The 13013-nt window shown below is 40.6% G+C and overlaps 1 protein-coding gene across 3 annotated transcripts in view; it reads right to left on the bottom strand.

Annotated features, from left to right (window-relative positions):
• Window positions 1–298: 298 nt before the first annotated feature.
• The window catches only part of frya (furry homolog a (Drosophila)), a 49171-nt gene continuing 36456 nt past the window's right edge, over window positions 299–13013 (bottom strand). For 2 of the 3 annotated variants that reach the window (XM_023262861.3, XM_055012147.1), the window contains 18 exons: window positions 12430–13010; window positions 12154–12251; window positions 11909–12079; window positions 11674–11814; window positions 10964–11143; window positions 10025–10189; window positions 9572–9646; window positions 9288–9458; window positions 7019–7219; window positions 6201–6344; window positions 5254–5417; window positions 4132–4339; window positions 3626–3775; window positions 3438–3536; window positions 3272–3355; window positions 2135–2245; window positions 1824–2029; window positions 299–1731 (listed from right to left, as the gene is read on the bottom strand). In XM_023262861.3, the coding sequence (XP_023118629.2) occupies window positions 1473–1731; window positions 1824–2029; window positions 2135–2245; window positions 3272–3355; window positions 3438–3536; window positions 3626–3775; window positions 4132–4339; window positions 5254–5417; window positions 6201–6344; window positions 7019–7219; window positions 9288–9458; window positions 9572–9646; window positions 10025–10189; window positions 10964–11143; window positions 11674–11814; window positions 11909–12079; window positions 12154–12251; window positions 12430–13010 (3208 nt within the window). In that variant the 3' untranslated portion in view covers window positions 299–1472. Of the gene's footprint in view, window positions 1732–1823; window positions 2030–2134; window positions 2246–2469; window positions 2488–3271; window positions 3356–3437; window positions 3537–3625; window positions 3776–4131; window positions 4340–5253; window positions 5418–6200; window positions 6345–7018; window positions 7220–9287; window positions 9459–9571; window positions 9647–10024; window positions 10190–10963; window positions 11144–11673; window positions 11815–11908; window positions 12080–12153; window positions 12252–12429; window positions 13011–13013 lie in introns of all 3 variants that reach the window. The other variant, XM_023262851.3, reaches the window with a different exon arrangement.

Genomic DNA, 13013 nt, shown 5'->3' with positions numbered 1-13013 from the left:
ACTTCAATGAAAAAGTGACCTGTGTACTCATTCAAACATGAAATTAATGGAAAAGAGTACAAGCCTTAAAAGGAACTTATATAAATATAGGACCTACTCTGTAACAACAGCTGGCAATTATGCTGTATTTCTTAGTCAATAATGAAAATAATAATATGCTTGAAACTTTTGGGTACACTTGTTCCCTTCCTAGCTTTACCAGCAATGCCATCAGGCCGCACTTCCATGAGGACTGTGTTGTGCAAATAAAGAAACAACTGTATAGCTCTTAGTATTTTTACAAAAATGACAAAATAGAAACATTTAACAAATGTAAGTTTTATTGTATTGTTACATAAGTGTACAGAACACCAAAGTACAGTACATTGCAAAGGCAGTAGTATTTACAAGGCGAGAGGCTACGACAACTCTTGTGGAAGCTTTACAAATATGTAGCTACTCACGCTGCATGCAACTCCAACTGTAAATCCATAAAAATACAATCTTATGAGTCTCAGCAAAGCCCCCATTTCACTATGTACAATTGTTTAGTTAAAATAGCTTCTGTGTTTGTTCACAAACATTACTATTACACTTTATAGTACATAGAATTTGCAAGCTTGGCAGGTTTAACAGGTGAAACAAAATAGTTGTTTTCTAGAAATCTAGTCTGATAAAAGCATGTTTTTCTCTTGCTTACAATATAAATAATTTACCTATTTGCTAAAAGCTGCACAGTTAAAAGGTACAGTAAGATGTTTTAAGTGACAGAAAACCCACACAGCAGCATGTAGGTTTGAGAGACATTACAGTAGGTTTGCAGCATGTCAGAGTAGTTTAACATGAACCACGTACATAATCAGTATCAATAATTCCATCTAGGATGGTCGTCGGATTTAAATTCACACTCTCGAGCACACTCACAACACACCTACACCTACACCCACATGCAAACACACAAAAGACCCACTACTTTCACCAAGTAATGAAGCCTCCCTTTTTCTGTACGAACAGTGTTCATGTTTTCCAATGCTTTGATATTCAAATACATTCTTTCAGGAGACAATAAAGGTCTTCCACTTCAGTGAAGGATTGCACATTTTCCCTTGACAATTAAAACAACATAACAGAAAGAGCATCACTTAGCTTTGGTATGTCTTTTGTGAAATGTGAAAGTTGTTGACCTCAGTAGCAAGTGGTCGCTTTGTGACAGCTTCTATTATTATTAGTGCAATAAGAATCTAACTTTGTTTACAACGGCAAAGTCACGCACCTGTGTGAAAACAACAGTATTGCTGCACGGTTGAAGGTCGTATTTTTGACATTCTGATGTATTCTGGCATGAAGAAGAGACGGGGGTTTGGTTAATCCCAGGTGAGAGCATAGTTCTTGTCAACCACTGAGATGATAGCAGCTACCCCAGACACAAAGAGAGGTTAGGCATGACGCAGGCTGCTGTGGAGTTATGGGCATCACACGTTGCCACACGGCCATCAGAGAGTCGAGCCTGAAACCCTGGAGTCTGGGAGAAAAGCTGTGATGGCTCGGTAGCCCTGGGCTCGTCGGATCATGTCCCGAGTCTCTCCATTAAGTTCCATCAGCTTGACAGAAATATCTGTCAGGTCCTGCTTGGAGCCCACCAGAGCAAAGGTTCCTGTCTGACCCAAAGTTTGATGTCTGAAGTATGTGTTCAGTAATGTTTGGACTTCATCCTCAGAGGGGCTGCCGAAGATGTCATTAGGCCACAACGTTCTGCAAAGAAAATAACAGACGTTTATTGACAGAAAGCGACATATAACAGCATACTCTATTAAACATGGAAACAAGCATTCTGATTGTCTCACCTGCACTCACGAATGTAGCGAATGGCTGTCGCAAACTCGTTGCTCTTCAGAGCCTCCAGGATGGCCTGAACTGCAGCCTCAGAGGAGCTGAAGACGGGTTCAGAACAGGAACTCTCACGGGCTGAAATCTCATCATTTGTCACTGAGGCTGCTGCTATCTTCAGGTTGCTCTTCAACTCATTTAGCTCTCCAGACATGTTTGTCAGCTTAAGGTTAAGAAGGATTAATATTATTAAAATGGAGACATGGATTAGACAGTGGGTGTCATGGCTTCAAAAAGAAGAAGGCAAGAAAATACATGCTATACCTACCTCAGGAATAGAGCTTATTGCATGGACCTGCTCAATCAGCTTACAGTAGGACTGAAAAAGCAGCAATAACTGAAAGTGGAGTTTGTAGAGTCTTTGACAGAGTTCCAGTTCCTGGAAGTAAGAGCAATTCAGGTATTAAAACAGGGTCATGAAATTCACAAATTCCTTATTATTGTGGATATCTAGCGAGTTATGCTTTTGATCAATAATAAACTCACATGTAAATACAGTCAAAGAGTTAAAAAAAAAAGCAGTTTGCTGAAAATGACATTACAACAAATATAAGGTTGACTTTTACAAATAGGGAAAATAGACACAATCCTTATCCTACTTACGGCCAGAGATTCCATTTGCTACCAAGCAAGCATGTTGTAAGGCAGAAAAGAAGTAAGAAGTGAGGAAACATGAGAGAGGGAGAGAGATCAAGGGCATGCAGTTATTTCTGTTGAAAAGTGGGTGAAAAACATTAGAAGAGGTCATTTATTGACATGCACAAAGGAAGAAAAGTAAGGGTCGATGTATGTGTAAATTAGAAATGAAAAGAGGGCTGATAGTGGTCATGAATTAATCAAAACGGCAAGTGAAACAAGCCAAGCAAATCAAAAATTCTGCCTGTTAATCAGCACAAATGCACTCACTTTGGTGGGAATGTCTGAGCTCATTAAGTAAACTTTAACAGCAGAACTTTCTGTTTTGCTGTTAACTTTCCTCGGTTATGGAGTGAGTGTAATTGTTCACAGCTAGATTAAATGCAACATAAGAGAAACCGCTCCCATGCTCAGCAGAGCCGAAAATGATAACAAGGCACATTGGATATGAAATATTCAATGTGACGAGCGGCAACTCAAGGTTATCAGAAACTTGACATTTATAGTATAGTGTGAGAAAATTAGAGGTAACACTCACAGAGCTACAGTATCACACAGTAATGCAGAAAGTCCAGTATGAAAGATCAGACGAAATGGAATCCTTAGTATTTTCAGTCACTTTTATAAAATGTACAGAATCAGCAGCTATTTTCTCATTTGCGTGCAAACCGGCTGAATGCATTAGTTAAGCCAAAGGAAATGCTATCCCAGTGATTTACTAAATCCTTCAGTTTGTCTGTTGCTGCTCAAATTCCTAAAAAAAACGTACCTTTTCCTCGTGCTCCACTGGTTGACATGTTATCACAGAACCTCCAGCATTCTTGGGAAAGGTGGCCTTACAGTTGCTCAGCCACTATGTGCAACAGAGAAAACTCAGTGACAACATACATACAGATGACATGCAGAAAGGTCAGCATGATATTAAATCTCCTTACAGTGAGAGCCGCCTCCTTTCTGTTGTTGTAAGTATCAAGATATTCTTGAAGTTCCAACACACTGAATTTCATTTTTTCCAGGAGTCCATGAGACATAATCTGCAAAAACACAGTTTGGATATTGAATTTGTTCACCAATGAGGTATAATGTTAGATTAACTGCAATGTTAAACTGTCAGGTCACTTACTGTGTCTGCATCGATGAATAGCGTCGGACACTCTGAGCACGATGTCAGCATCTGAGAAGACCTCAGGAACTTTGACCCTAATCCTCTCAAGCCATCACCGAGGTAATTCACAGCGTCGCAGGTCAAAGAACAAAATTTGGTCTGAATGCTCTGCAAACCAAAAAACACTCTCACTGTAATACTGTCGAAATCATTCCTACATGATTTAAGGTACTGACATCCTTCATCATTTCTACTTCTTTCTATAATTCTCTGCTGTCGGCTTTGGTCAGTGAAGTGAACAACATCTGGTTAATGAATCTCAGAAGATTTTCAAAGCGAAAGCCTCCACAGTGTCCTCGATTTGTAATTAAGCAGACCTTTTCTGAAAGGAAGGCTCTTTCTCTAAAAGGTTAATCAGCCACATAAGTAATCCTGTTACCCTTTCCGTTTAATTATTCAGTTTGACCAGGATCACTGTTAACGGAATTTCAGAGCAGGATGTCTACACGGTCGTGAAGTAATACCTGAAACAGTGAGGAAAACACATGGAAAGTGTAGACTGCACAGGAGCCATCTGAGTCAGACACAAGCTGGTTGATGTGACTCCGCCAGGCCTCCTCTGCATCGTCACACAATGCTGGCTGGAAAGCAGCGAGGATGGCGGAGAAGAAGGGCGACGGTGGCGGTGAGGAACGTAACTCCAGCATGTCGTCTCTCTCTTCCTCAGCAAGACTGAAGGGACAGAAAGCCATGTTATGAACTATGTCACGATTATGTAACTGCGTTTATTCTAAGCTCCTTTCAGACATGCACTCCTTTGCATTGATCTCATGGCATCTAAGCTGGTCGGCTTTGTGTCTGAGTCACATATTATTAAAAGCTGCAATGGCAGTCTTAGGTTGAGCTTAGTAAGATTTACACATCAATTTGAAATGACCACATCACACCAGGCCTTGTTGCCCTTCACTGGCTACCTGTGAGTTTTAGAATTGATTTTAGATGTTACTGCTTGCTTTTAAAGCCTTAAATGCCCAGGCCCTACATCCAGGAACTGCTAGCTCCTTATGAGCCTGATCGCAGCCTGAGATCCTCTGGCAGGGCCCTTCTGATGGTTCTGAATTCCCATTCGGTCATTTAAGGTGACTGAGCCTTCAATGCTCGAGTCCCAAAGATCTGGAACTCCCTGCGTAAGATTCTCAGGCATGCAAACTCAGTGTTCTTTTTAAATGTCTTCTTAAAACTCACTTTAACTTATGGTCTTTATTTAACTGCTGCTTTTAGTTGTACAATTTCACAGTGTTTTTATGGGATCTTGTTTTTAATTTTAATCATTTTATCTTAATTGTTTTTACTGTAAATCACTTTGTAACCATGTGTTTTGAAAGGTGCTACACAAATAAAGTTATTACTATTATTACTACTTTCAGCACAGCACAAGCCTGAACTGCATTAACAGGTAGGAATACACAGGATTACAACACGCTGGTGTAGGATGTTCAATGTCATATATATACTGTGTGCATATAGTAGCTCTCATGACGTCAAAGTGTCTCCTGTCTGAATGGTAGAATGCTGTCACTTTTTCAGACTGATGAAGCCATCAATGCTACACACCCCATGTTTGAAAAAGGCTACACAGTAGGTACCTGGGTAAGCAGCTGTCAAGGTCCAGCTCTCCTTTGAAATCACAGTGAACCATATCCATGGTCAAACTGTCACCACAGTGATATTCAGAGGGCAGTTCGCTGATGCAGAGGGAGATGTTGTCTTCATGGACGTTTATGTCTTCATCTTCCTGTGACATCTCATGCTGAAACACATCAAGAGGGACAGCAATTGGTAAAATGAACTTAAGTCACAAACGAATACTGAGACAGCATGCATGAAATGTGTTCCCTCTTTTATTCTTAGCTATTAAACTGATAATTTTTGTGGGTAAAATGGATACACTAACCTTGCATTGGACCCTATGGACACTCCATGTGGTGTTTTCTTTTATTTAGTTAATTTTGTGTGCATAGTTTGTGCCAATTAGATAAAACAATTTAGCTCAGCCAACATCGTGGCCCTGCACACTCATGGTTTGGGACAGGCAATGTGTAAACCTTTCTTGACCTTCCACATGCCAAGGTATTTTAGTTGTTGCTTAGAGCCACCCACACAGAAGCAATAGGTATACACATTGCCTTGAACAGACAGACACAGAAAGAAAGAATTTTTTTTCTATTGCTGGCTACAACCCCATCACATCCCTGCACAATCTCTGCAACGATTAAAATAAGACTAACCCAGAGCCCAGAGTTATTGATTTTTGTGCTTGCAGGTTTAAGTTCATTCTCCTTTTGCATGCAACTAAAATCAAGAAAAGACCCACTCATGCTCCCATCTGAATAGAGGAAATGTAGAAAAGTCACAGTGCCACAAAATAACAATTAACATAGACTAAAACTGAAAGCAACATCAAAGACATTTCACAACAAAACATGCAACAGAAAAGCTCCTATTTGGCAAAATTAGTAAAGAACTCTAGTATGGAATTGCGATAGGAATTAGTAGCTCCCAGAATCTCAGACACTCTGAAGCCCTTATTCACCCGCTGCTTCGAGTCCTCTGGTAGTTGGACCTCGAAGCTAGGATTTTTGGTGTTCAGAGGAGTCGACTCTGCTGAAGTTGTATCAAAAAAGGCAGAGGGAGAGTCCATGCTACTGGTCTCTGCTGTTGGAGAGAGGTTGACAATCTGAAAAGAGACAAGGACAAACTTTTTGGAATCTTAAAAAAAGTCACCATAAAGAACTGCAAAATCCTCAGCACTCTTGCAAGCACTGACACTGGTAGAGTGGCTGACAAATCAGCAAGAAGACAGAAGAGGGGTGACAGCTGCGTGGACACATGGGCTTTCCATCTGCCACACTAGTTGCCACAAACTTTTCCTGATAACTGTATGAAGACTACTTTCTGTCTCGGAATAACAGAACGAGGATGTCAAAAGACCCAGGAAAAAAAGCCCCATTACAGTTCCTGGACACTAAATTTAAACAGAAAAATTTCACAGCTTGAAATATTTGTCCTGAGATTGACAAAAGAGGAAAAGCCATTCCAGTGATTACAAAAAAGGGCCATATCCTCTTAGAAGCATGAATGCGCTCAGCAAATTTTACAGTAATCTGCAATTAGATTCATGGCATTTTTTAATGCACAAAGGAAACGATAATTGGACAGTGGCACAAGAATAAAGGTCTTAATGAGTCCAACATGAAAAGAGCTTGCCCTTTAAATGCCTTTTTCCTATTTCTTGTTAGAATGATGGTTGAAATTACCATTTGCATTAATAAAGATCTTTTCCCAATGCTACTGAGCGGTGACAGCTCGATTTTCCCTTCAGTATGACCTGAAACTAGCAGATGAACTTACAAGCTGTGAGTGGGAGAGTATCTGACTGGCTGTGAGGGAATCCTCCTCGGACGACTCATCCGAGTCTTCACGGGCGATCTTGCTGAGACTCGGCATGCTGCTGGACAGCTGACTCTCCTCCAAGGGCTGCAGGTCACTTCGGTCCAGACTATCCATGGAGCGCCTACGCACACCCCAGTTGAAGTTGTCCATAGTCTCCCCCTGCAACAGTGAAGAGCCTTGAGTTACCAAAGAACAAGATGTACAGCACAGTTTCTTCTCAACACAAACACATGCACACACACATACTTCACTTATACACTCACAAACATGCAGTGTAGACTCAAAGAGGGGCCAGTTTCTGGGAAACTTTTCACACCCTGATATACACTTTACTAAAACTACAACCAACATATCCACAGTGCCGGTGAAAGTGCCAGAAAAACCCTGATATTGCCAGACTTTGAATATTTACAGATTTCATTCATCTCTTGCATGAAATGCTGAGTGACTTTTCAAGTTGACATGATTTTGAAGCTGTCAGTCAACATCCACCAAAACTTAACATTATTAGTTTCTTTTAAAGTAAACCATCCCACGTTTGAGATAAAATACAAAGTTTGCATGAGATCAGAAATCTGTCCTCACATGTTGTCTGAGTTGTTGTCTGTTTATGCTGCTCTTTTCTTGACCATTGTAGCTGTTTTTGTTTTTAGTCTGTGTGAAATTTTTGCAGGTGAAACAGCTGATAATTAAAATATTACAATGTGGTTTTTGAAGTCCTGAAATTAAACAAAAAGACACCCAAAACTACAATAATGCAACATGAGTGAAGTTAAATTAAATCACTTATAAATAAAGCAACAATGCTTTATCTGAACAATGTGAACAATATGTACATCATCAGAATTTTTTAACTGACATGAGCAAATTTGGAGAATTTGATACTTACTACTGCAAGTAACTTAAAAGAAATATAACTTTATGTTACATTGCACTGCATAAATTTATTAAATAGCAAAGGGTACAGGTGTATAGCAGAATTAAAGAATTAATCTGTGTTAGGACTCTATAAATAATGATTTCAGTGTGATGACAATGAGAATTGTTAAAACTGAACACAATTTCTTGCACTGTATTTTACTTTTGAGTCCCTAGATGGGGCTAAAATATCATGAATTGTAAATGTAGAATTGGAACACAGACTTATTTTTTTAAAAACCATATCATGTTGATCTGATTGTTACAGAAGCATAATGCATTCACTTGAGAAAAAAAAAAGTTTGCGCTGTTTTCCTGGATTGCCAAGATCATTAAGTCAGAATTCCAAGAAAAGATTTCATGGAGGACACAAAACTGATTTTGTTTTTCTGAATTAATGCGATACCGCCACTCTTGGGAAGCCTGCGAAAGGTCGATAAACTCTTAAATAGATGAGAGTTTTCCTGGAGATCTTAAGGTATCTTGTTAATTCAGGAAGCCAAGAGCATTTTTTCTTTATTCAGAGTACTAAGATAAAAAATTGGGTGAATTCTGAAAACTAGGGCAAACCTATTGTGCGTCAAATAAAAGACGTTCAGTTTGAATTAATAAAATCTACACACAGGCTACAAGGATCATAACATGTAAAAATATGGTGCAAATATGAGTGAACATCAAGCTGCTCATTTTCAGAGTTGAAGGCTACACACAGGCACATAAACTATTAATATATGCATACAATGGGAAAATATCATAAAGAATACTTAAAAAATGATCCAACACCGTTAAATCAATTGAAGTTGCAGCTGTGCATCAAATAAAAGGGAATATTCCTGGTTAAAGATGCTTTATGTTGACATCTATTTAACCGATGACTATCAGACTGTTAGCCCTCTGTGTGTCAATTAGAAACAAGTTAAATACGCTGTTTCCAATACTTTTCCTCTGTCTCTCTGCTATGAGAATGTTGCAGTATCAGTTTTGTAAATTACACAGCATGCACACACATTTGCTACTCTTTGCCATCAGTGTGGCAGCTCACTAAATTATCTGCACGAGCAAACACCCATTTAGGGAACACAGCAAAAAAAATGTAACACGACTAAACTTACCTGTAGCTCCTAGATAGCACAAACAGGAAAAACAGAAAAAGAAACCCCATTACAGAGAGTAGGCAGACCTGACCCAGCACAATACAGAGGAAAATACTCTGTTCTTCGTTCTATAGGACAGTTTTTCATACTGCTGCTGCTTTTGCTTTAAAAGTTGAACTATGCTGTGTTAAACCTTTGGAGATCCTCAGACTCACCTCTCCATCCTCAAGCTCAACATCCAGGAAGTCAAAGTCTCTGAAGACTCTGAACTGCTGCTCTGAGGCAGTGTCGTCCATGTTGTCTGCTTCCCGGGTCCCATCGTCGGAGGACACCAGGCTGGGCTGGTGCTCCATGAGGTCCAGCTCCCCGCAACTGGAGAAGATCACCTACACAGAGATAAAAAATATATATATATTAAAGGTGGTTTTTGAATGCACAATTAAAAATAAAAAATGAGAGTGCTGAATTCATAGCACTGCTAAAATGATGCAAATCTTACCGAAGGATTTTTTGTGAGCCCCACTTCTTGGCCACACAAAGACAGGACATTCACCAGTTTCTCCCGTGTTCTTTTCTGAAGACGACCAGATAAAATGGAAATAATGTGAATAATTTGATTTCATTTGAACCACAAATTAGTTTTACACCCTACTTACAATTTATATTAACATTTTATCTTCAGCTGGTTAGCATATTACAGTTTGTTTTGCACGTATTTACACCTGGCATCAACATGCATTTTTCATTATCTAGGCAGACATATTTTACTGCTAGGTGTAAATGGAGCACAAATGTAAAAAACAAGCTACAAACACTTGGTATTTATATATGTATATATTCATTATTAAACACAATTACATTTGACATTCACGTTTTCAAATCTGAACAATTTGACCATTCATCCTTAAAATTATGAACCTAAATTTGAAAGAAAACAGTCAGAAATTCTAACCTGTGAAGACTGTGGCCTTTTCCAGCTGACTGGCACCAGGACGTTGTTGGACATGGATCCAGACGAGGTCGAGGAGGTGCTGCGGGTCACTGCTGTCGTCCTGCTCTTCACATCTTGGCCTGGAGAGCGCTGCAGATCATCGTAGCGCCGACCTATCACCGGTGTCTAAAGGGATGGACACAAACAAGCAAACACGTGCAGACAGAAACCGCAATGAGTCAGGAAAACTACCTTTTGTGTCCTTTTGTGCTCAGCCAATCCTGAGTCCAGCTTCATTGCAGTTCCTGCTTCATCTCGACCGTAACTGATTCACAATGATTGTAAAGTGATCGATGCTTTAAGATACATTGGCAGAAATTTTTTTCTCAGTGGTCACAGTTTTTATTCCAATCAGCATTCCAAATGCAAATAGCATCTAAAGAAAAAAATGCTTTAATTTCCTCTGCTTTATCCGTCAGTCTAAAAATATCTGGGTATTTTAAGAAATATCAGCGGTTTGTCCAGTGACTCTCAAGTTTAAAGACACACACTGCTGAATATCCACTGGAGCTCACTGATTCACATACAAAGTGCGGCAGCAAAGAGTTGACATCATTTCCTGTCATTCATGAACGACACAAATAGCTCCCTGTTCGGTTCCCACACATACAGCACTGCTTCTGTATCTTTCACATCACTTTCCAGCTTCGCTCTGCTTGACTAATTGTGTTTACCTTTCGAGCTTTCAAGCTAATCTCAAGAGGTTACGTCAAAAAGAAATATCACCATTAAGGAAGGGGAAGAAATGTTTCCCCTCCAAAGAGCTTTAAAAGATTCCGCACAACCTCAACAAGCACCACACCCTGGAAAGTACAGGAAAAAATACAGGGCCAAACATACAGGATTTCTGCAGACTGCACAGACCTTGGTAAAGAGAAAGCAAGAGAAGGGGTCTCTAACCTCAGATATGTCAAAGTAGAAATCCAGCGTTTTCCCAGGCAAGGCCTTGGAAGAGCGATCCCAGACACGGCTGATGTCCTCATAGGAGAGGTCACTCTGTGGGGAGGAAGGCTGCACCAAACTGGCCGATCGAGAAACCACCAGCTTCAGGATTTTCAGCGCTTCCCTCCAATGGGCAGTCTACAGTGAACAGAAACACACAAATTCACCTGTGCACACAGACAAAAACCAGCATAGCTACATGTTTGAAAAAACACAACCACAAATGTCTTTTTGTGTGTTTTTACAAAGTTCTATTTTTGTAGACAGAGGTGTGAAAGGAAAATGGAATGAGAAGAGGCAGAGGCCTGGCCTGTGGCAGAGAGGCAGGCTGTTTATAGTCTGGGTGTGTCTACGAATTTACTGCACTGACACAAGGCAGCTTTTTTCCCCATTTTTTCTCATGAACACTTACAAAAGGAAAAGGGAACACAAGACTCTTACTCACACCCCACTAGCTAAAGATTTCCACTGATCACATCTGATCTAAGTTATACAATTCTTTTCACATTCCACGCACATGTGTAACTCAGTGAGTTACCATAGAAGCATCATACAAATTTCAACAGCCGCAAGTTAAAAATCAACACCGGGAAAAGCATCTGGTCGCTGCATGTTCAAAATAATCATGTATAGGGGAACACAAATTCTTACACAGTGTTTTAACTCACCTGGACAAATTTCTCTATTGTCTTGAGCACCTCCATGTTGAAGGGTTTGGCTTGAATTCCACTCAGGTCCATGTGACTCAGGAGGCTATAGATGACTTGTAAAAGGGTCTGCTGCATGCTGGGAAGACCCTTCTCCAACAACTGTTACAACAATAACACAACAATCAATATATTTAGCACCTCCAACACACCGTGAATGTGACTGAGAAAATCTGATCAGATCAGCGGCACAGACCTCTGCCATGTAAGTGACTAGGTTCAGGGTGATATCTGAGAAAGCTTCATGAAGATATCGACACACCACATTGACCCAGGAGAAGCAGTCTCGAGTGTAGGAGTGTGTTTTGTACAGAGTCATGACATGAGCAAGGTTGGAGAGCTTGGTGTTCTTCTCCTCGAGGCACACCTACAAAAAAAAGTCCATTAGTTTCAAACATATAATGAGTGAAAGTGAGAATAGGAACATTAACAGAGCCAAACCTGAGCTATCCTCTCAGCAGCATCTTGACAGAACTGCGTGGGACCATCAAAGTTCTGCACCAGATGCGGGAGCAGGCAAAGGACATTCAAAGGAAAACCTAATAGATGAAACAGAGAAATCACTGCAGTATTTCTGATGAATCCTTTTCTAAAAAATTTCCAAGCACAGTAACTGGTGTAAATGAAACTAAAATTATATGGATACAAGAATGGACACAACGTGTACTACAAAATTTATGTTTTACAAAACCATATCCATTGATTTCTACATTGTACCTATGGCTTGTGATGTGTCCACTACAGGCACTCGTGACACAGGTGTGAGCTGGCAGAAGAGCTGCAGCGTGAGGTCAGTTGTGGACACTGAGGTGAAGCCCTTTAACAGCAGCTGCTGCAGCCCAGTGAAGCTGCTCCATCTCAGCTGGCTCTGCAGTTTCTCCAGCCTCTCTCTGTTTTCCTGTTTGTCCAGCGACATGTTGGCCAGCAGCTTATTCAACAGCCTTAAGGACATTTGATACTCAAACTCAAAGTCTGACTCCATCAGTGACACTGCCACCCAGAAGATGGTGGCCAGCAGGTTGGTGGGATGGTTGATGCTCGTCGGGTCGGTGATGTTGTCCTGAGAGGAGGACGAGCTGCGGATCTTTGCTAACAACACCTGCTGCTCGCAGGCTTGGATACGGTCCAGTGTGGCACTGCGAGGTGGATCTGACCACCTGTCTGCTTCACCAAACTTCTTGGGAACTGAAGAGCTCCTCTGATGTCTGCTCCTCTCTTCTCTTCTCAGATTGAGCTGCCCGGTGCTCTTCCTGTTGGACAGCAACTTGAAACTGGTGAGGAAATCTGGAGATGAGGCTCTG

The sequence above is a fragment of the Amphiprion ocellaris genome, chromosome 7 (assembly GCF_022539595.1).
Source record: "Amphiprion ocellaris isolate individual 3 ecotype Okinawa chromosome 7, ASM2253959v1, whole genome shotgun sequence".
In the NCBI taxonomy this organism is placed as follows: Eukaryota; Metazoa; Chordata; class Actinopteri; family Pomacentridae; genus Amphiprion; species Amphiprion ocellaris.
The sequence above is the reverse complement of the archived record's forward strand: the minus strand, read 5'-3'. Positions and strand labels throughout refer to the sequence as shown.